At 43.8% G+C, this 23,194-nt stretch overlaps 2 protein-coding genes across 8 annotated transcripts in view; one reads left to right on the top strand and one right to left on the bottom strand.

The window, feature by feature from the left end:
• Positions 1-719: 719 nt before the first annotated feature.
• Positions 720-23,066, top strand: LOC115139608 (5'-nucleotidase-like). The gene is made up of 9 exons (XM_029677181.2): positions 720-1,089; positions 14,404-14,626; positions 15,112-15,300; positions 16,407-16,604; positions 18,010-18,164; positions 18,256-18,364; positions 18,548-18,697; positions 18,917-19,117; positions 19,502-23,066. Exons 1-9 carry the CDS (start codon positions 757-759, stop codon positions 19,666-19,668), a joined length of 1,725 nt encoding a protein of 574 aa, XP_029533041.1. The 5' UTR covers positions 720-756; the 3' UTR covers positions 19,669-23,066.
• Positions 20,926-23,194, bottom strand: part of LOC115139605 (sorting nexin-14-like) — a 35,214-nt gene continuing 32,945 nt past the window's right edge. For all 7 annotated transcript variants that reach the window (XM_029677165.2, XM_029677172.2, XM_029677163.2 and 4 more), the window contains 5 exons: positions 22,524-22,688; positions 22,197-22,292; positions 21,371-21,462; positions 21,229-21,285; positions 20,926-21,079 (listed from right to left, as the gene is read on the bottom strand). In XM_029677165.2, the coding sequence (XP_029533025.2) occupies positions 21,035-21,079; positions 21,229-21,285; positions 21,371-21,462; positions 22,197-22,292; positions 22,524-22,688 (455 nt within the window). In that variant the 3' untranslated portion in view covers positions 20,926-21,034. The remainder of the gene's footprint in view (positions 21,080-21,228; positions 21,286-21,370; positions 21,463-22,196; positions 22,293-22,523; positions 22,689-23,194) is intronic.

Here is a 23,194-nt window from a genome sequence, read left to right as displayed (position 1 = left end):
CACCCAACCAGCTCCTGTGGCCTCAGACCCAGCTCCACTGGGACACGGCCTACCCGTGTGTTGTTGCACACCAGGAGTACAGCGCAGATCACAGCGTAGTCACGAGCCTCCTGAAAGACTAACTCTGTAGTTGAGACGAAGAGGCTTGTGGTGTTAGTGTTTGTTTGGAACAGCAGACTTAGTGGAAAATAAATGAGGAATGTCAATTTTCGTTTGTTTACATTTACAGTAACACTAGCAGAAGTTCTAAAATGTTGAAAAGAAAACACTGATGGGGTTTACTTGTTAATCATACATTCTTTTCTCACAGGGGGATTGAAATTAAGGGGGGAGAAGTGTTATAGTGTGGACATTATATAAATAATTACATTGAATATGTTATTGTACTTACCTGCAATATAGTATGATTACTATTCATGTGTCCATGGTTATTATTGACATTGGCCTTGACGTTTCCCATTTGATGATGTCATCACCCAGAGTTGTACCTGTTCAATGCGATGGTTGAGTGGGCTGTATAACTTTGCTGTGTTTGTGCATGGCTGTACACCTTTTAATAGGGTGGAAGTAATTGAATTGCGTGTGGGCATTCCTTGTCAAGTTACCGCACACTGTAAACACATAAACCAACCCAAGCTATGTAAATGATATGCTACGATTGGAGAAGAACACCCCTTCTTTTGTCCACGCCTTCTGGTGCAGTCAATGTACGGGTGAACTTCTGTGTTCTAATACAGTGCGCTGATCAACGACAAGATGGCAGTGAGTGAGTCTATGAAGGGTCTTCTACTAAACCTCTGCATCTGTAGTTATGTTTCTACTGTGGAAGCGTGGGAACTCACCCTGCTTCACACCAACGACGTCCACGCAAGGGTTGAGGAGACGAGCAACAGTTACGGCAAATGCACCAAGCCTCCGTGTTTTGCCGGTGTGGCAAGGAGGTTTACGAAAATACAGGAGGTCCGGAGCCGGGAGAAGAACGTGATGCTGCTGGACGCAGGCGACCAATTTCAGGGAACCGTTTGGTTTAATGTATATAAGGGAGCCGAGGCTGCCTATTTTATGAATAAACTTGGCTACGATGCGATGGTAAGCAGTTCACATCATTCCAGTAGAATATTAATGTGGGCGACTGTATCATTTCATAACGGAGGATGCTCTCTGGGTGACCACATTTAAAATACCCATATGCGGGACAACAGAATGATTTGGCACATTCTCCGGACACTATCACTATTTCAAAATAGGCCATCATCACTGTCAATCGTGAATGATAATTCTTCACGTTTTACGGTGAAACGGCCAAACATCATCTGCATGCCAGTTTCATGGGAATATCTGCATTTAGAATTTGTGAGCAAATTAGAGCAGATGGTTTTAAACTTCCAGTATTTTTATTCAGCTATCTAGCTTAACCATCCTACAATCTCATAACTGAGGTGGTGTTTTTGGTGTAACAGTAACGTTATACTATGCTGTTAAATTTGTATCCGATATGTTGAATACTAATGAATCATTATGATCTTCCAAGACATTGATTCAGCTTTGATCAAACTTTACTAAAGGACCACAATGGACCACAATTGTGAGAAGTGGCGGTGCGACGCAACCCCTGCTCAGCTGTATTGAACGAGCTAATTGAAGCGCACCAAGACTAGCCTACTCATTTGCCTCGGGCAAAATTTAGTGACGCAGAATATTGACCCCATGTGTGGCTGTTTTATGAGAATCTGGAAATATGTGGCCAAGGAAACATGTTCTGGTTGGTGTTAGGAAATTATCATTTTCGGCAGGGTAGCCTAGTGGTTAGAGCGTTGGACTAGTAACCGGAAGGTTGCGAGTTCAAACCCCCGAGCTGACAAGGTACAAATCTGTCGTTCTGCCCCTGAACAGGCAGTTAACCCACTGTTCCCAGGCCGTCATTGAAAATAAGAATGTGTTCTTAACTGACTTGCCTGGTTAAATAAAGGTAAAAAACATTAAAAAACGGGATTGAGTGAAGTAGCGGGAAATGATGATTGATCAACTAATTAGCTACCCTCACAAATTTGAAGAAATGACCTTATATACCATCTTTCAGTTACTTAGGTAGCTCTTCGTCACAAGCACGCGTTTTGTAAGTATTATTGTTAGGCGGAACTGTCCTCTCCATGCGTAGCTGGAATTTACCCTGAAAGGATTTGAGAAATGTGATTGGTTGATATTGTCTGGCCTACCTCTCCTCTTGCACTTTGCAGGATATCAGATCTCAACAATGATTGGAAAAGTCTAACACAGCCTTTCTTAAAGTATGGGTCGCGACGTGTCATAGTACATGTATAATTAGTTAGTGAATTGATTTGACAAAAGTGCAACTGCGGTCTCTGTTCAGTGCGCTCACTGCTTAGCAGCGGTCTCTGCTCAGTATGGCAGCTGCCGGTGTGCTTCGCGGTTTACCAGATCTTTTTTTCTTGAGTGTTCTTGACGTTCTTTCCGTGACAAGCTGCAAGCGCTGTCGTTTAACAGCAGATGCGCTGTCAGCCACTGACTTGTCATTGCCACTCCCCAAATGGACTCATGCTAGCAACAAGTTCTGATTGAGCTCAATCGTCACGAAAAGGCAATACACTGATAAGTTTCTCTCTTTCATACAAACTTTGAGAATTAACGAGGAGATCCCTCAATGTGATTTGTGCGGGGAAGTGCTTAGTTACTTAATGAGTTAATGAAAACGAAAAATTCCAATAACGATACGTCCTGACTAAATATCCACAGCATGGCGGTATACCTAGGGAATTTCAGAACAGGGCAGAATGCGTCAGGAAACAGTGTTTCGACAGTGGAAAGTAGGTAAGCTAGCAAGGCATTGTTGTAATTTTATAAAAATGTGATGATAAGCAGAAATAAGGGAGTACTGTCTCAGTATATGCGAGTTTCTCTTTCAAACAGTCCCCTGGCCTTGTACACAGCTAATAGCTAACGTTAGGCAAAGCGAGTTAGCTAGCTACTGATAGATCAACCCTAAGTAACAGTACAACTGAAGATGAAAAATGATCAAGCCTACTGTACATCTTACTGTAGAAATTGTTGGAAACAAGTCTAGGTTGGATCCGTTGCTGTCAAAATACAAGTCATTTTTATTCTGAACTGGAATAAACTGATTGAAGCAAGATACTTTGAGGCAAACACAGTTCTGGGTTGTTCATCTACAGCAGGAAGCTGTCTCCTGCCTAACTGAGAAAGCACAAGATGTTCTGGTCCTGTTTGACTCCACATGCCTATGTCAGTCAGGGTTCTCAACATTACCAGTACCACATTCTTATGATACACTGCTCAAAAAAATAAAGGGAACACTAAAATAACACATCCTAGATCTGAATGAAAAAATTCTTAAATACTTTTTTCTTTACACAGTTGAATGTGCTGACAAATCACACAAATTATCAATGGAAATCAAATTTATCAACCCATGGAGGTCAAAAATTATAAAAATTATAAAGTGGAAAACCACACTACAGGCTGATCCAACTTTGATGTAATGTCCTTAAAACAAGTCAAAATGAGGCTCAGTAGTGTGTGTGGCCTCCACGTGCCTGTATGACCTCCCTACAACGCCTGGGCATGCTCCTTATGAGGTGGCGGATGGTTTCCTGAGGGATCTCCTCCCAGACCTGGACTAAAGCATCCGCCAACTCTTGGACAGTGTGGTGCAACGTGGCGTTGGTGGATGGAGCAAGACATGATGTCCCAGATGTGCTCAATTGGATTCAGGTCTGGGGAACAGGCGGGCCAGTCCATAGCATCAATGCCTTCCTCTTGCAGGAACTGCTGACAGGCTCCAGCCACATGAGGTCTAGCATTGTCTTGCATTAGGAGGAACCCAGGGCCAACCACACCAGCATATGGTCTCACAAGGGGTCTGAGGATCTCATCTCGGGACCTAATGGCAGTCAGGCTACCTCTGGCGAGCACATGGAGGGCTGTATGGCCCCCCCAAAGAAAAGCCACCCCACACCATGACTGACCCAACGCCAAACCAGTCATGCTGGAGGATGTTGCAGGCAGCAGAACATTCTCCACGGCGTCTCCAGACTGTCACGTGCTCAGTGTGAACCTGCTTTCATCTGTGAAGAGCATAGGGCGCCCGTGGCGAATTTGCCAATATTGGTGTTCTCTGGCAAATGAAAAACGTCCTGCACGGTGTTGGGCTGTAAGCACAACCCCCATCTGTGGATGTCGGGCCCTCATACCACCCTCATGGAGACCGTTTCTGACCGTTTGAGCAGACACATGCACATTTGTGGCCTGCTGGAGGTCATTTTGCAGGGCCCTGGCAGTGCTTCTCCTGCTCCTCCATGCACAAAGACGGAGGTAGCGGTCCTGCTGCTGGGTTGTTGCCCTCCTACGGCCTCCTCCACATCTCCTGATGTACTGGCCTGTCTCCTGGTAGCGCCGCCATGCTCTGGACACTACGCTGACAGACACAGCAAACCCTCTTGCCACAGCTCGCATTGATGTACCATCCTGGATGAGCTGCACTACCTCAGCCACTTGTGTGGGTTGTAGACTCAGTCTCATGCTACCACTAGAGTGAAAGCACCGCCAGCATTTAAAACTGACCAAAACATCAGCCAGGAAGCATAGGAACTGAGAAGTGGTCTGTGGTCCCCACCTGCAGAACCACTCCTTTATTGGGGGTGTCTTGCTAATTGCCTATAATTTCCACCTGTTGTCTATTCCATTTGCACAACAGCATGTAAAATGTATTGTCAATCAGTGTTGCTTCCTAAGTGGACAGTTTGATTTCACAGAAGTGTGATTGACTTGGAGTTACATTGTGTTGTTTAAGTGTTCCATTTATTTTTTTGAGCAGTGTATATTTTTTATTTTATTTATTTTTATTTCACCTTTATTTAACCAGGTAGGCAAGTTGAGAACAAATTCTCATTTACAATTGCGACCTGGCCAAGATAAAGCAAAGCAGTTCGACACATACAACGACACAGAGTTACACATGGAGTAAAACAAACACAGTCAATAATACAGTAAAAAAACAAGTCTATATACAATGTGAGCAAATGAGGTGAGAAGGGAGGTAAAGGCAAAAAAGGCCATGGTGGCAAAGTAAATACAATATAGCAAGTAAAACACTGGAATGGTAGTTTTGCAATGGAAGAATGTGCAAAGTAGAAATAAAAATAATGGGGTGCAAAGGAGCAAAATAAATAAATAAATTAAATACAGTTGGGAAAGAGGTAGTTGTTTGGGCTAAATTATAGGTGGGCTATGTACAGGTGCAGTAATCTGTAAGATGCTCTGACAGTTGGTGCTTAAAGCTAGTGAGGGAGATAAGTGTTTCCAATTTAAGAGATTTTTGTAGTTCGTTCCAGTCATTGGCAGCAGAGAACTGGAAGGAGAGGCGGCCAAAGAAAGAATTGGTTTTGGGGGTGACTAGAGAGATATACCTGCTGGAGGGTGTGCTACAGGTGGGAGATGCTATGGTGACCAGCGAGCTGAGATAAGGGGGACTTTACCTAGCAGGGTCTTGTAGATGACATGGAGCCAGTGGGTTTGGCGACGAGTATGAAGCGAGGGCCAGCCAACGAGAGCGTACAGGTCGCAATGGTGGGTAGTATATGGGGCTTTGGTGACAAAACGGATTGCACTGTGATAGACTGCATCCAATTTGTTGAGTAGGGTATTGGAGGCTATTTTGTAAATGACATCGCCAAAGTCGAGGATTGGTAGGATGGTCAATTTTACAAGGGTATGTTTGGCAGCATGAGTGAAGGATGCTTTGTTGCGAAATAGGAAGCCAATTCTAGATTTAACTTTGGATTGGAGATGTTTGATATGGGTCTGGAAGGAGAGTTTACAGTCTAACCAGACACCTAAGTATTTGTAGTTGTCCACGTATTCTAAGTCAGAGCCGTCCAGAGTAGTGATGTTGGAAAGGCGGGTAGGTGCAGGTAGCGATCGGTTGAAGAGCATGCATTTAGTTTTACTTGTATTTAAGAGCAATTGGAGGCCACGGAAGGAGAGTTGTATGGCATTGAAGCTTGCCTGGAGGGTTGTTAACACAGTGTCCAAAGAAGGGCCGGAAGTATACAGAATGGTGTCGTCTGCGTAGAGGTGGATCAGAGACTCAACAGCAGCAAGAGCGACCTCATTGATGTATACAGAGAAGAGAGTCGGTCCAAGAATTGAACCCTGTGGCACCCCCATAGAGACTGCCAGAGGTCCGGACAGCAGACCCTCCGATTTGACACACTGAACTCTATCAGAGAAGTAGTTGGTGAACCAGGCGAGGCAATCATTTTAGAAACCAAGGCTGTCGAGTCTGCCGATGAGGATGTGGTGGTTGACAGAGTCGAAAGCCTTGGCCAGATCAATGAATACGGCTGCACAGTAATGTTTCTTATCGATGGCGGTTAAGATATCGTTTAGGACCTTGAGCGTGGCTGAGGTGCACCCATGACCAGCTCTGAAACCATATTGCATAGCAGAGAAGGTATGGTGAGATTCGAAATGGTCGGTAATCTGTTTGTTGACTTGGCTTTCGAAGACCTTAGAAAGGCATGGTAGGATAGATATAGGTCTGTAGCAGTTTGGGTCAAGAGTGTCCCCCCCTTTGAAGAGGGAGATGACCGCAGCTGCTTTCCAATCTTTGGGAATCTCAGACGACACGAAAGAGAGGTTGAACAGGCTAGTAATAGGGGTGGCAACAATTTCGGCAGATAATTTTAGAAAGAAAGGGTCCAGATTGTCTAGCCCGGCTGATTTTTAGGGGTCCAGATTTTTCAGCTCTTTCAGAACTTCAGCTGAATGGATTTGGGAGAAGGAGAAATGGGGAAGGCATGGGCGAGTTGCTGTTGGGGGTGCAGTGCTGTTGACCGGGGTAGGAGTAGCCAGGTGGAAAGCATGGCCAGCCGTAGAAAAATGCTTATTGAAATTCTCAATTATGGTGGATTTATCAGTGGTGACAGTGTTTCCTATCTTCAGTGCAGTGGGCAGCTGGGAGGAGGTGTTCTTATTCTCCATGGACTTTACAGTGTCCCAGAACTTTTTTGAGTTAGTGTTGCAGGAAGCAAATTTCTGCTTGAAAAAGCTAGCCTTGGCTTTTCTAACTGCCTGTGTATAACGGTTTCTAGCTTCCCTGAACAGCTGCATATCACGGGGGCTGTTCGATGCTAATGCAGAACGCCATAGGATGTTTTTATGTTGGTTAAGGGCAGTCAGGTCTGGGGAGAACCAAGGGCTATATCTGTTCCTGGTTCTAAATTTCTTGAATGGGGCATGTTTATTTAAGATTGTTAGGAAGGCATTTTAAAAAAATATCCAGGCATCCTCTACTGACGGGATGAGATCAATATCCTTCCAGGATACCCCGGCCAGGTCGATTAGAAAGGCCTGCTCGCTGAAGTGTTTCAAGGAGCGTTTTACAGTGATGAGTGGAGGTCGTTTGACCGCTGACCCATTACGGATGCAGGCAATGAGGCAGTGATCGCTGAGATCTTGGTTGAAGACAGCAGAGGTGTATTTAGAGGGGAAGTTGGTTAGGATGATATCTATGAGGGTGCCCGTGTTTAAGGCGTTGGGGGGGTACCTGGTAGGTTCATTGATAATTTGTGTGAGATTGAGGGCATCAAGTTTAGATTGTAGGATGGCTGGGGTGTTAAGCATGTTCCAGTTTAGGTCGCCTAGCAGCACGAGCACTGAAGATAGATGGGGGGCAATCAGTTCACATATGGTGTCCAGAGCACAGCTGGGGGCAGAGGGTGGTCTATAGCAGGCGGCAACGGTGAGACTTGTTTTTAGAGAGGTGGATTTTTAAAAGTAGAAGTTCAAATTGTTTGGGTACAGACCTGGATAGTAGGACAGAACTCTGCAGGCTATCTTTGCAGTAGATTGCAACACCGCCCCCTTTGGCAGTTCTATCTTGTCTGAAAATGTTGTAGTTTGGAATTAAAATTTCTGAATTTTTGGTGGTCTTCCTAAGCCAGGATTCAGACACAGCTAGAACATCCGGGTTGGCAGAGTGTGCTAAAGCAGTGAATAGAACAAACTTAGGGAGGAGGCTTCTAATGTTAACATGCATGAAACCAAGGCTATTACGGTTACAGAAGTCATCAAAAGAGAGCGCCTGGGGAATAGGAGTGGAGCTAGGCACTGCAGGGCCTGGATTCACCTCTACATCGCCAGAGGAACATAGGAGGAGAAGAATAAGGGTACGGCTAAAAGCAATAAGAATTGGTCGTCTAGAACGTCTGGAACAGAGAGTAAAAGGAGGTTTCTGGGGGCGATAAAATAGCATCAAGGTATAATGTACAGACAAAGGTATGGTAGGATGTGAATACAGTGGAGGTAAACCTAGGTATTGAGTGATGAAGAGAGAGATATTGTCTCTAGAAACATCATTGAAACCAGGAGATGTCATTGCATGTGTGGGTGGTGGAACTAATAAGTTGGATAAGGTATAGTGAGCAGGACTAGAGGCTCTACAGTGAAATAAGCCAATAAACACTAACCAGAACAGCAATGGACAAGACATATTGACATTAAGGAGAGGCATCCTTAGTCGAGTGATCAAAAGGGGTCCAGGGAGTGGAGAGGTTGGTTTGGGGGTCACAGCGATTTAGACAGCTAGCCAGGACATCGGTAGCAAGCTAGCATAGGATGGAGGTCTGTTGTTAGCCACCTCTTGCGTTCCGTCAGTAGATTAGTGGGGTTCCGTGTGGTAGAGGGGATTAGTCCAAATCACACAACAAAAAAATAAAAACAATAGATATAGTTATAGAGGCCCAAGAAGAAACATAATAATAATAAAAATAAATAAATTGTCCGATTGTCTATTCTGAGAGCAGCCGGTAAGACAGCTAACGGTTAGCAGGCCGCAGATGGGCGTTCAGGTAACGTCGCGACCGAGGAGCCAGCCGGATCTCCTTCGGGTAGATAACGTCGGCAGTCCAGTTGTGAAGGCCCGGTGGGGCTCAGCGTAGGCAGTAAAACGGGTCCGGATAGGTGACTGCAGCCCAGGAGTGATTGACGGAGCTGGCTAGCTCCGGAGTAATTGATGTTTGCTCCTGAATCGACGAAAGCAGATAGACACACGGATAGCAGCCAGCTAGCTGTGAGATCCGGGAGTGAATGTCCAGAGAGCAGTTGAAATCCAGGGACATTGAGAGAAAAATTGGTCCGGTATGTTCCGTTCCGAGCCGCTCTGCGCCGTACAAAACTGGCGATAGATTTTCGAGCTAAAGGATAGCTGATGACCACAAACCGTGGTTAGCTGAATACTAACGAGTTGCCAGTAAAGAAGCTAACTAGCTTCTGATAAGCTTCTGGCTAGCTCCTGGCTAGCTTCTGGCTAGCTTCTTGGAGTTTCTGGCTAGCTTCTTGGAGGATTGCAGATTTGAGGTAAATAATACTTATTTATAAATATAAATTGGTGAAGCGGGTTGCAGGAGAGTGTATTGAAGATGAGTTGATGGAAAATAAAATGTATGTGAAAAAAGTTGTAAATAAATATATATATATATATATACACGACACGACAAGACGAGGACAAAAGACGTCTGAACTGCTATGCCATCTCGGTCAACCCATTTAAGCAATATATGGACAATATGTGGTATATGGCCAATATACCATGGCTAAGGCCTGTTGTCAAACACAACAGTGCCTGGATACAGCCCTTAGCCATATGCCACAAACCCCCGAGGTGCCTTATTGCTATTATAAACTGGTTACCAATGTAATTAGAGCAGTAAAAATGCATGTTTTGTCATACCCGTGGTATATGGTCTGTTATACCACAGCTGTCAGCCAATCAGCATTCAGCGCTCGAACCACCCGGTTTATAAATATTTTTAATATTTTTAAATTAAGTGGACACTTCTGATGACGTTTGACAAGTATACACTGCTCGCAAGGGGGCGAGGTAGGAAGGAAGGATTTATTTTTAAATGAACCACCCTTTGCCGGAAATTCACCACTCGTTCATCCCTCTGATTGCATTTTCAGCCACTGGTAACTTGCGCTACAGTCAATTATGAGTGCATGTCTACTTATATTAAATATATAATTATTAATATACGTATAACGAGCAAATAAATTAGCTAACTAACGTTAGCCTGCCCAGTTGGAACTTCTGAAGGAAAATGTTTTATTTCTACACTTTCCAAAAGATAACCAAACAAAAACAAACTTTTTACATAGTAGCAACATTTCTAACTTATTGGCATTCGTTTTTACTTACACTTGCATGTTGACTTCTCCATTGATGTTTAAGTTTTCGCAGACTTTTCTTAGCGGAGGTACCATTGTCGCGGATTGAATTATGGGGCGTTTCAGGCCCGGAGTGAACATAATTGTACACTCGCAAAGCCGACTGAAAACGAGGACTGAGGGGCTTACTTTGCAAACTTCCCTTGCTTGGCTAATCATTTGGACCACCCTCCAAGATGGCGATGGAGATTCCCCCAAGGGCATAAGGCGAGGGTAAGTGGGTGTGTCTTAAGTGTTTGGACCACAGCCCTATAGAACGTTAGTTTTCCAGGAACAGGGTTGGAGAGCCCTGGCCTACACGTTCTCATTTTGAACTTCTAACGCGGGTGGGATGGGTGTGGCTTTGACTTTAATGCAGGCAAACTTAAATCAGTTTTACCAGCATGTCACATGTGCAACCAGAGGGAAAAAAAAAAAAGATTACAAATCTTGACCTACCTTTACTCTACACACAGAGATGCATACAAAGCTTTCCCCCGCCCTCCATTTAGAAAATCTGACCATGATTCTATCCTGGTTCCTGTTTACAAGCAGAAACTTAAGGCAGGAAGTACTAGTGACTCACTCAATACGGAAGTGGTCAAATGATGTGGATGCTACACGACAGGACTGTTTTGCATAAATTTTACTTATGGGTGGTCCCGGGAATCGACAAGTGCGTCGTCCCCACAGTGACTGTAAGTAACATATCCCAACCAGAAGCCATGGATTACAGGCAACTTCCGCATAGAGCTAAAGGCTATAGCTGCCACTTTCAAGGAGCGGGACACTCATCCGGACGCTTCTAAGAAATCCCACTACGCCCTCAGATGAACCATCAAACATGCAAAGCGTCAACACAGGATTAAGATTGAATCTTACTACACCGGCTCTGACGCTTGTCGGATGTGGCAGGGCTTGAAAACTATTAAGGACTACAAAGGGAAATCCAGATTGAAGCTGCCCAGTGACGCAAACCTATCAGACCAGCTAAATGCCTTTTATGCTCGCTTCGAGGCAAGCAACACTGAAGCATGCATGAGAGCACCAGCTGTTCCGGACGACTGTGTGATAAGACTCTCGGTAGCCGATGTGAGCAAGACCTTCTGTTACGCACGCCTCTATGAGGGAACGCAATACCCTGCTACAACTCAACTCTCTGTGAAGTGAAAGAGGTATTGGCCTGTAGATGTGAGTAAGGATGACAAAAGGCAGAGAATTTACAGTTTACTAGGAATTTATTCCTTCACACGGTAATATGGGGAAAAAGGGCTGGATGGAACCAAAGCAAAGAAAGTAAATCTCAAAGCACCCTCTCCTACCTTACCTGCCTACCCACTACTTACCTAATTTGGCACCACCTGGTGCCCTACCAAAATACAGGGGGTGGTCCGCCCAGGTCTTACCTAGTGTGCCAAGACGGTGAATATACTACGGGTATATGTATGCCCGCAGGCTTCTTGCCTAAGCACTCCCTAGGTGCTTTCCCCTTCCCCCTGGGAACAAATGAAACAGAATATTAAACAATCCACTTCACAACAAAACTGAGAAAAAAATACCTCAGGCCATTAAAGAAGCTCTGACAAAGCAACAAACACACCAAAGCTGCTACCACCAACAACAACTAACATAGTACATACCAACGACCACCATGCTATAACCCTCAGTCATCAACCTTCTCTCTCAGCAATGATCTATATCACAATCAATCGCTCCCCTGAACAACAGAACACTGGCTTTTATAGCTTCAGAAGGCATTGGAAATTGGAGACAGCTGCATCCTGACGAGGGGGCGGGGGCAGCTCTCCAAATAATCGTGGAGTCGACCAATCAGCTGCTGGGGGATTTCAGGAAGCCGTCTCCTGAAACACACAAACTACAACACAGAAACTGGGGAACGTAACACCTTCAAACAGGTCAACATTCACAAAGCTGCAGGGCCAGAAGCATTAACAGGACGTGTACTCAAAGTATGCACCGACCAACTGGCAAGTGTCTTCATTGACATTTTCAACCTCTCCCTGACCAAGTCTGTAATACCTACATGTTTCAAGCAGACCACCATAGTCCCTGTGCCCAAGGAAGTGAAGGTAACCTGCCTAAATGATTACCACCCCGTACCACCCCGTAGCACTCATGTCGGTAGCCTTGAAGTGCTTTGAAAGGTTGGTCATGGCTCACATCAACAGCATCCTCCCGGATACCGCCCCAACAGATCCACAGATGACACAATCTCAATCGCACTCCACACTTTCCCACCTGGACAAAAGGAACACCTATGTGAGAATGCTGTTCATTGACTACAGCTCAGCGGTCAACACCATAGTGGCCACAAAGCTCATCACTAAGCAAGGACCCTGGGACTAAGCACCTCCCTCTTCAACTGGATCCCGGGCTTCCTGACGGGCCGCCCACAGGTGATAAGGTTAGGCAACAACACGTCTGCCACGCTGCTCCTCAGTACTGGGGCCCCTTCTGTACTCCCTGTTCACCCGCGACTGCATGGCCAAGCACGACTCCAACACCATCATTAAGTTTGCTGATGACACAACAGTGGTAGGCCTGATCTATGATAACGATGAGACAGCCTATAGGGAGGAGGTCAGAGAACTGGCAGTGTGGTGCCAGGACAACAACCTCTTCCTCAATGTGAGCAAGACAAAGGAGCTGATTGTAGACTACAGGAAAAAGCGGGCCGAACAGGCCCCCATTCTCATTGACGGGGCTGTAGTGGAGCAGGTTGAAAGCTTCCTTGGTGTCCACATCACTAACTAACTATCATGGTCCAAACATAACAAGACAGTCGTGAAGAGGGCCCACCAAAACCTTTTCCACCTCAGGAGACTGAAAAGACTTGGCATGGGACCCCAGATCCTCAAAAAGTTCTACAGTTGCACCATCGAGAGCATCCTGACCGGTTGCATCACCGCCTGGAATGACAACTGTTCGGCATCTGACCGTGAAGCGCTACAGAGGGTAGTGCGTACGGCCCAGTACATCACTGGGGCCAAGCTTCCTGCCACCCAGGACCTATATAATAGGCGGCGTCAGAGGAAAGCCCATAAAATTATCAGAGACTCCAGTCACCCACGTCATAGACTGTTTTCTCTGATACCGCACGTCAAGTGGTACCAGAGCGCCAAGTCTAGGACCAAAAGGCTCCTTAACAGCTTCTAACCCCAAGCTGTAAGACTGCTGAACAATTAATCAAATGGCTACCGGACTATTTACATTGACACCCCCCCTCCATTTGTTTTGTGCACTGCTGCTACTCACTGTTTATTATCTATGCACAGTCACTTCACCCCTACCTAAATGTACAAATTACATCAACTAACCTGTAACCCCGCACACTGACTTGGTTACAGTACCCCCTATATATAGCCTCGTTATTGTTATTTTATTGTTTACTTGTTTTATTTTTTACTTGAGTTTATTTGGTAAATATTTTCTTAACTCTTCTTGAACTGCACTGTTGATTAAGGGCTTGTAAGTAAACATTTCACGGTAAGGTCTACACTTGTTGTATTCGGCGCATGCGACAGTTTGATTAGATTGAATTATCAGGTAGAACAGAAAACCAGCAGGCTCCGGACCGCCATAGGGTAAGAGATGAGTACCCTGCCCTATACAGTGCACTACCTTTGACCAGGGGCCTTTTTGTTAAAAGTAGTACACTATAAAGAGAATAAGAACAGGGTGCCATTTGGGATCCACCCTGGTGTGTAGAGATATATTTTCCGTAGGGTCTTTAGGGATAGGGTACTCCGCGGTGTATTCATCTGTGACGTACAAGGGACAAGTAGCCTGGAGCAAGGTGTCAATGTGGTGGACAAGACAAGCCCAGACAAAGGTCTTCAATTCTCAGTGTGACATTGTCTGGGAAAAATTGAAGCCATATTCATAATATGGTCAGGAAGCCTACCCCAGGAGGACGCTAATTAGTTATGTATAAAACAAATAATATATATTTTTTTCTTTCCATCAGTTGTTAGTGGACATGCACTTACGTAGCAATTAGATGAAGAAAAACATTAGACAAACTCATCTAAAATGGACTTGGCAGCACAATAACACCAGAACAGTGTGGTTGGTTGAACATTGTTGTTAATCGGGAAATATTGTGGTTGACCTTTGCCTTTGTTTGTAACTTTATAGGCTCTGGGGAATCATGAGTTTGACAATAACGTGGAGGGACTTATCAAGCCGTTTCTCCAGGAGGTGAAGTGCACAGTCCTCAGTGCTAACATCAAAGCAGATGACACACTTGCCCCACACATCAGCGGGCTTTATTTCCCATATAAGATATTTGATGTTGGCTCTCAGAAAGTGGGCGTGGTTGGATACACTTCAAAGGAAACACCTGCCCTGTCACAAACGGGTACAATTATGTTTTGACTTGATTACGGTTTTGATTGAAGTTTTAGCTTCTCCCCCCCCCTCTCTTAATGTATCTTCCTTCTCTCCTCAATCTTTTTTATTCTCCCTCTATTCAGTTTCATATTCATGCATTCGCTCCTCTCCTACTCTCGTCACAATAATCCATATTGATTGCTCTGTCCAGGTTGCTTCATGTTTGCTTCCAATATTTACACTATGATTTTAATAATGCCTTCCTCTAGATCAGGGTTTCTCAAACTCGGTCGTCGGGACCGCAAGGGGTGCACGTTTTGTTTTTTGCCATCGCACTACACAGCTGATTCAAATAATGAACTAATCGCCAAGCTTTGATCATTTGAATCAGCTGTGTAGTGTTAGGGCAAAAAACAAAATGTGCACCACTTGGGGTCATAAGGACTGAGTTTGGGAAACATTTAAATAATTTCCCTGATATAAAATGTATTTTTGTTCCTCATTCTGTTGCAGGACCTAACTTAGTGTTTGAGGATGAGATTGATGCCCTTCAGCCCCAGGTTGACAAACTCATCACCCTGGGGGTCAACAAGATCATCGCCCTCGGTCACTCTGGCTTCGTTACGGACAAAGAAATAGCCAGAAGGGTGAAGGGCGTGGATGTGGTCATTGGAGGACACAGCAACACATTTCTGTACACAGGTACGGTATGCAGTGTTTACCACAGACAACTTTTGTTTAGTATTTACAATCATAGTAATTTCATCTGTCAGCCAGGGCTCTCTCTGAGCTTGGGGACGAGGTTACAATCTCTATGATTGTATTTCATCCTAACACCATTTTTTAACTGTCATAAGTTTTTGTGGAACCTACAGTTGATTCCCGAACTGAACATGCATGTGTCCCTGGATGTCTTCAGTTTTCCTTCCTTACAAGCGATCCAACCATGAAATCATATAATGGAAAAACAGTCTGGAAATATAATTGGAAGCATCAGTGGTCTCACTCTAACCACAGCACCATAGAAACTCAAACAACAAGCACATAAATTCTGCCTTCAGTCCTGAAGGAAGAAGGCTTACTAATAACTCAACCAACAACCACACCATGCTGTTTTTACCACACTGGCAGTATATTACTTTATGCCTCAGCAGCTCTTGGTCTGTGATTTGAGGGATCCACATCCTTAATTAGTGCAATATCAAAAAGCTGGAACAATGAGTATCTGCCACCTGTCTTACCTGATGCCGATCCTGGCCTTTTGTTTTTGGGTGCGTCCCAAATGGCACTCCCTACAAAGAGATTAGGGTGCCATTTGGGATGTAGCCACAGTTAGCTTTTTCCACAACAGCAGCCATGATTCATATTGGTTAGAATCAGTGCACTGGCTGGTTCCCATGCTTGGAAGTTCAGTACCTATGCTATGCAGCTGCTTTTTTTTTTAAAGACCGAGGACTCTGTGATGGATATAAGGATTCCCTTTGATGTGAGGCCTACACTTTAGAACAGTTCACTAAACCACAAACAGTAAGCCCTTTGTTCAGTAATTCTGCCTGGAAAGTCAGTGTAGTTCAGGCTGATGTGGTGGGAAAGTAAGAACATAAGAATCCAAGAAGTCGATGGCCTGGATTCATTCTGTTATACAGCAGCTAATTGAAACCCAGTTGATATCTTAATGCATTCATACAGTTCATTTAGGCGTTGTTTAATTGCTAGGCTGTTTTCTTAAGCATGATTACAATGCAACTGATGCTTGATATGGAAAAACATTCATTTAATTCCATTGTTTACATTCACTGTTTCGATAGGAGAGAAACCTTCCTCTGAGGTTCCGGCAGGTCCTTACCCCGTCATGGTGGAATCCGAGGACGGGCGGGACGTCCCTGTGGTGCAGGCCTTTGCTTTTGGGAAATATCTGGGTTACCTCAAGGTGACATTTGATGAGGCTGGCAATGTGGTCCAGTCCACAGGCAACCCCATCCTGCTGGACAGCTCTGTACCAGAGGGTGAGTACAGTACTACTGAGTAAAATGAGGAAGTTGCCAGTAAGTGTGTCTTAAATGGCACCCTATTCTCTACAGTGTATAGTCCACTACTTTTGAACAGAGCCCTATTGGCCCTTATCAAAAGTAGTATAGGAAATAGGGTGCCATTTCGGACCTACACAGTGAAATGGGCATCCGTTTGCATCAGCAGTGCTACTGTTTATCTTATCACTTGTGAAAATAGCACGTTTGGTTTTCTTGACTCTGTGTAGCATGGTGAGACTGTCCTATGTTTTGTAATCATTTGAACTACTGAACATTACTGTGGACACATACCATTGACTTTCTACTTCAAGCTTTTATTTCATATTTACTAATTCAATGAGAATGTGTTTCGCTTAAGCACTGTTACCAATCTGCTATTTATTAGAATTTTAACGTGAAGACTACGTCAGTTTCAGTACCACTATCAGTATATTTTTTATTAATATATAAAAGTTCAACTTTATATAGTAGGGTTGTTCCACAAATTTAGTGCCTTTTGCGTCCCTTTAATATTATGTCTATCTCTGATAAGCTACCCGGGAAAAGGCTGAAAATAGCCCATATTGATATATGTAGCCATATAAGGTTCATGAAATCAATAACTTGGTATCATCAGATAACAGTCATGTATTAGCCATCGCTTAGATAATTAATTTGATGCATCAGTAGCAATACAAGGATATAACATGTATAGAAGAGACAGAAATGCTTATGGGGGAGGTGTTGCTGTATATATTCAGAGCCATATCCCTGTAATGCTTAGAGAAGATCTCATGTCAAGTGTTATTGAAGTGCTGTGGTTGCAGGTTCACTTGGCACATCTAAAGCCTTTTCTTTTGGGGTGTTGCTACAGGCTAACAGTCAGTATCTAAATAATATGTGAAATGCTTGATAGTGTATGTAAACCGAGAGGTCTACTTTCTTGGGGACCTGATTTTTCATCAAGCTGTCCGCTCAAGAGGAAGCTTCTCACTGTAACCAGTGTCTGTAATCTGGGCCGATTCTGGGCCAAGTCCAACACCCGATTCTGGGCCGACTCAATCAGTTCCAGCCCCCCAGAAGAGGTCTAGTTTTGGGCCGAATTGTTTGTAAAGTTTTTTTTCCCCCCATTGCTAGCTGGGCACCCATAAACTAGAAATGTTTTAAATCTGTATTTTGTGAAGCTTGCATTCAATTGACACTCTGTTGCACACAAGCTTCCATTCCCCGTGTCACAAGTTTCTTTATCATCAATAGTAATTTTATTTAACCTCTTGGGATGGGGAAAACAAGGCATTTTAAGATGTATCATGACCGAATGTTAAATTGAGATGAAACCAAGTTACACTTCTCAAAAGGCACCGAATTAACCCAGTAACTGCATCTGATTTCCTCTTGTCAGACCCCAGTATTCTTGCTGACGTAAACGAGTGGAAAAAGGCCCTGGCAAATTACTCCTCCCAGTATGTGGGGGAGACCCTGGTGTATCTCAATGGAACGTTTGAAGAGTGCAGGTTCCGAGAGTGCAACCTGGGAAACCTAATCTGCGACGCTATGGTGAGTTAGTAGTACCCAGGACAGCTACCCAAACCTGGTACCTTTCGGTCCGTCTGTAGCCTACTGATGAAATCCTGTTATTTTGCTGTAGGTACACCACAACATTAAATATGCAGATGAGCTTCAGTGGAACCATGTCAGCTCCTGCATCGTCCAAGGGGGATCAATCCGGTCATCCATAGATGAACGCAGCCGAAATGGTGCGTTTGCCTTATGGGGCGGTTTCCTGGACAACAGCAGAAAATTCAATGGAGATTCTCCATTGAGCTTGTGTTTTTGTTGTCCAGGACTAGGCTTAATCTGTGTCCAGGAAACCAGCCTTGTGTTTGCCATTTCTGGGGTTCTCCCTCAATGTGGAAACTGATTGAAATGTATTTTGTTAGGTTCCATCACGATGGAAGACCTGATTGCTGTGTTGCCGTTTGGAGGCACCTATGATCTGGTGCAGCTGAAGGGCTCCACTCTGAGGAAAGCTTTTGAGCACTCTGTCAGGAGATATGGAGGGAACACAGGGGAATTCCTTCAAGTATCAGGTATCAGTCTCCATTTCATTTTCATTGGTAAAGAGGGTCATAATGTAACCTAAACCAGTTGACATCAGGCACTTGTCTCCCGCTATCTATCCCCAAGAACCTGTGCACCTACATTGAATTTACTATTGTTTTGCTTTTCCCCTCTTAGTCAAACTACATGGAGAGGAATGAGGACAAGTGTTTTGGACTGACTTTATTTCACTCCTATAATCTCAATAGGATTCCATGTAGAGTATGATATGTCAAGGCCCCCAGGGGAGCGTGCCAGGAGTATCAGTGTGCTCTGTACGAACTGCCGGGTGCCCGTCTATGAGCCACTGGACAACAGCAGACTATACAAGGTGGTCCTGCCCTCCTACTTGGTGGAAGGAGGAGACGGATTCTCCATGATCAAAGAGGAGAAGCTGAAACACGACAGTGGTGAGCTCACAGAATTGAATAGATTAGAACACTAAGAGTACCATTGGAGATGACCAATTCCCTGTATAGTGCACCAGGATTGGGGTCAATTCAGAAAGTAAACCAAATTCTAAATTTTCCTCAAAGCATTAAGAGAATTTCAGTGTACTTCCTGAATTGTCTGCAATGTAATTGACCCCAACCCTGTAGTCCACTAAATAAGGAATTGGCCAGGGTGCCTTTTGGGACGCTGATAATATCTCTAGGGATGAGCTCCTTTCTGCAGACTCATAACTTATTTTATGAACAGGAACCCCTTGAGCATTTTCTGTTGCCCAACTATTATTTACCAGATAAGTTGTTGGTTAACTGGTTCATGGGGGTTGAAAATAGTTTATCTTACAGGTGACATGGACATTTCGGTGGTGGCCAGCTACATTACTGAGAGGAAGAAGGTGCACCCAGCTGTAGAAGGACGTATCAAGATTTCCAACTCAAATTCAGGAGGATCTGGATACACAACTCTGTTAATCCTCATAGGGCTGGTGATGGCTCTGTCTAGGAGCCTATGAGATCCCTGCCTGCAACGCTAGCTCGCCATTGGACGTGTTCTTCTCAGCATCCAAGGGAAGAGCTCAACTCTAGTTAGTCTAGTGAGTACAAATTAAGGACATTGGTGAAATATCCATTAACAAGGCTCTTAGATATTTCTATATAAATACTGTAAATGACACACTGGACTTCTCTAGACAGGTTTTGCTTTGTCAAGTCTCATGTACAGTAACTGCTGTCAAGCTCTTGCTCGGAATTTTGTTTATATAATAGTACCACATACATAAGCAAACTTCAACAGAGATGGAAACAGATGACTACTGGCTGTTTTAATGTGTGCACTGTGCAGAGTATGCTTGCTCAACCAGCATTAGTTTATGGGAGAAGATATACGAGCTCTGTTAAGCTCTTTGGGACCAGAGAGGTATCTAGAAAGGAGATAAATGAGTTGGTCAACCTTTTGTAAATATTTATAGAATCCTTTACTATGGTCATGAATGCTATACTACTGTTTTTTATTTATAGGATGGTATAAAATCTGATCAGGACTTTCCTAAAGTTGGTTAGCTTGTTTCAAATCCCTGTTAAATCTAAAGAAATACATTGAGAACCAGAGGTCATAAATTGAGTTTCTGTTGTAATTTGTAAATGGCCTATGTGAAATGTTTTATTTGGCTTAGTTGTGATATTGAAATAAGCTTGGTAGTAGTACATTTAGACAGATGTCAATGTACGTCTAGCAGATATGTGATTTAAAAGCTGATCTTGAACTAGCTCTCATGCAAAAAAAAAAAAAAGTACACTGCCTCATTCCATCTAATGTAGCGTTTCAAAAAGGAAACAATGAAATCCCTCTGACTCAATGGTGTGGCTTTGCTGCTCTCACCATTGATCAGAACTGTTTAAGGGCACAGGAGTATTCTGAGGAAAAGGAACATTCTCAACCTCCCAAAGGCTTTATTCTTTACAGGGGCCAGCCATTCATCTCCACCCACCGCTGGCACCGGGAATGCACGTGGTATTACCATGGAAAGTATCTCCTTTCCACAGTGAGAGAGCAGATGGAAATCGTATTAGGTCATATGCAGGACAACCTCAATTTAGAAAACTGAGAAGCTGACTTTAAACATGCTCCTAACCACAGGTCTCAGCTCATTGCTTCAGCCTGCATCTCTATTTTTACAGCACACAAATTAAACCATAGTTACGGTCGGGGAAGACCTCTTACATTGACACATCAAGGAATTATTTAAGCCAGATGACATTTGACCACCCAGTAAAATCAATAAATATATTTTATTTTTGTACATTGGAATGTTGATATGATCCCAGAGACATTGGAATTTTCACTGCACTTTCCTCCAGGGAAGGGTAGCGTGCTGTTATCTACATCCACTGGCTACTATCGGCCGATGGCTCTCTCTGTCCCTGCTGAATAGACAACATTATCACGGTATCCGCAGGAAGGTACACAAACTACATCCTGGTACCTTCCTACTTTATAAATAAGCGTGTCTTAAACTTCTAAATAGTTTGGAAAAGACATGGTTGGCTTGTGTATCCGATTCTTAGGAATTTACCTTGCCAAGCTCTGGAAACAGTTCTTCGACAGCAATATCCATCAGAACGTAAGTCATCTGAGGGGCAGAAACAAGAGAGAAAACAGATAATGCACCATGAAACCTTGGCTGCAGAGAAAATTGTCTCCTTGTTTGGCTTTACCTGCTTGTTAAGAAGTGGCTGCTGAAAACCGTCAAAGAGAAGCCCGATGCCCTCGTATTTGGCCTCCTGTCCAATGCACTTTTCCACAAAGTCTATGAGGTGAAAAGACAAAGACATCAATACAGTACAACGGAGGCCCACTTAATCCATAAAAACTCAAACTATACCTTTGGCAGGTGATTCCATCAAAATATTATGACTATTTCCATGGATGATGCCATTGCACTTGTTCAACATGCAGCGTTTCTGCCAGGACATGCTTTCAAAATTAGGACCAGGCTTCCAGAGATCAGAATGAAACCGATAAATCAGGGAGTGTTCACCAGACACAGGTTGTGTCCCAAAATGGCATCCAATTCCCTTTATAGTGCACTACTTTTGACCAGGGCCCATATGCACAGGCAATGGGACTTGATGAAATGGAAAATATCTGGGCTTGGTGAAAACTATTCTGTGTCTGGATGTCATTAGTTAATACAATGTAACAAAACGGAACTTGCTTGGTGGCTAATGAACTGTGATTAAGACATGAATCCATCATGCTGAGAGCTAGATATCTTGTGTAGAGAGTGCATACTGGATCTGTGCAGCACATGAATACAGCAAAAGAATACTAGAGAACATGTTAGCCTGAGTTCCAGTCTGTTTGTATAATAACAATTTGGTGGGTGCTTATATTTTCTTATTTCACACGTGTGATTTGGAAATGTTTTTTTGCATATCCCAACTCACCGTCGGCAAGTGCCAGTCTGTTTCTGCTATCATACCAACTCCTTGTCATATCATGTTTGTCATGCCATGACCAGGCTAAAAGCTTGGGTCTAACCTGGCACATAATTCATCATCTCTTTAAATGCCTTCTTGGCTCTTCTCTGCTTGTCTCCTGTAGTGAGTTCCTCACTGGTCTCACAGAACACAGCATCTAAGATAGGGCAGAAAACATCATCATGATCTGGGAGAAGTGGAAGGCAATTCCAGAACTTAATGGACAGTAATTCACAACAACAACAACAGTGAGATTGGCTAAGCACTGAAGTGGAACAGCAACATCTACAGTGATTGTGTGTATTCCCCTAAAACCCTTTGGTGGAGCCTTAGGAAGGAAATAGGAGGGGTCGGGGAAGAAAAACATTACTGAAGCAATTCACCGTACCTCTGAGCATGGTGATGAGAGAGACGACGTGGTGCTCCTGCAGGATCACGTCCAGTTTGTGCTGGATGTAGTTATCCATGTAGGCCTCCAGCGTGTTCTTGAACAAGATCCGTCCCCCCGACAGGATGTGATGCAACCAGTCTGGCATGTGGAACACCACTCGACCTGTCGGGTCAAGCAATCTTTTCATCAAATGTATTTTGTTACATGAGCAGTTGTCACAAGCACAGTACCAAACATAATGAGAAGAATCATGGCTGGGTAATAGGTGTGGGTCTGACAGTCCTGACCTTCCTACAACTAGCACTGTGACGGTCACAATTCTGTTTGTACACTTGCTTGCATGAATATGGTTCTTAATAAAAGCTATTTTAAAAAGACATTACACTTTGTTATTATCATCATGCCATTTCATTATTATTATTATTTCAGGTTACTTATAAATATGAATCAACAAATTAAGAAATGCCAGGTTGGAGAGTGTCATTTTCATATTGACATCGCTAATGGAGTCAAAAATAAATATACTACTTTGTCCTTGTTTTACTTTCATGTTGGACTTCATTCATTACCATCAGTTACTAGGTTATTCAATTACAGTTACAGGCCTACCTACGACCTTCATATACAACTACATACATACACACACACGTACTGTAGTGGCCATCACT

Source organism: Oncorhynchus nerka, linkage group LG13 (assembly GCF_034236695.1).
Source record: "Oncorhynchus nerka isolate Pitt River linkage group LG13, Oner_Uvic_2.0, whole genome shotgun sequence".
Classification (NCBI taxonomy): Eukaryota; Metazoa; Chordata; class Actinopteri; order Salmoniformes; family Salmonidae; genus Oncorhynchus; species Oncorhynchus nerka.
This window is presented reverse-complemented; position numbering and strand designations above follow the sequence as displayed.

What these genes read in the sequence shown, in the direction of transcription:
- LOC115139608 (XM_029677181.2), top strand. Translation starts at nt 757, where the DNA reads ATGGCAGTGAGTGAGTCTATGAAGGGTCTTCTACTAAACCTCTGCATC. An exon ending in GGACAGCTCTGTACCAGAGG is followed by an intron (nt 16,605 to 18,009) that starts GTGAGTACAGTA and finishes TCCTCTTGTCAG; the next exon opens with ACCCCAGTATTCTTGCTGAC. An exon ending in GAAGCTGAAACACGACAGTG is followed by an intron (nt 19,118 to 19,501) that starts GTGAGCTCACAG and finishes TTTATCTTACAG; the next exon opens with GTGACATGGACATTTCGGTG.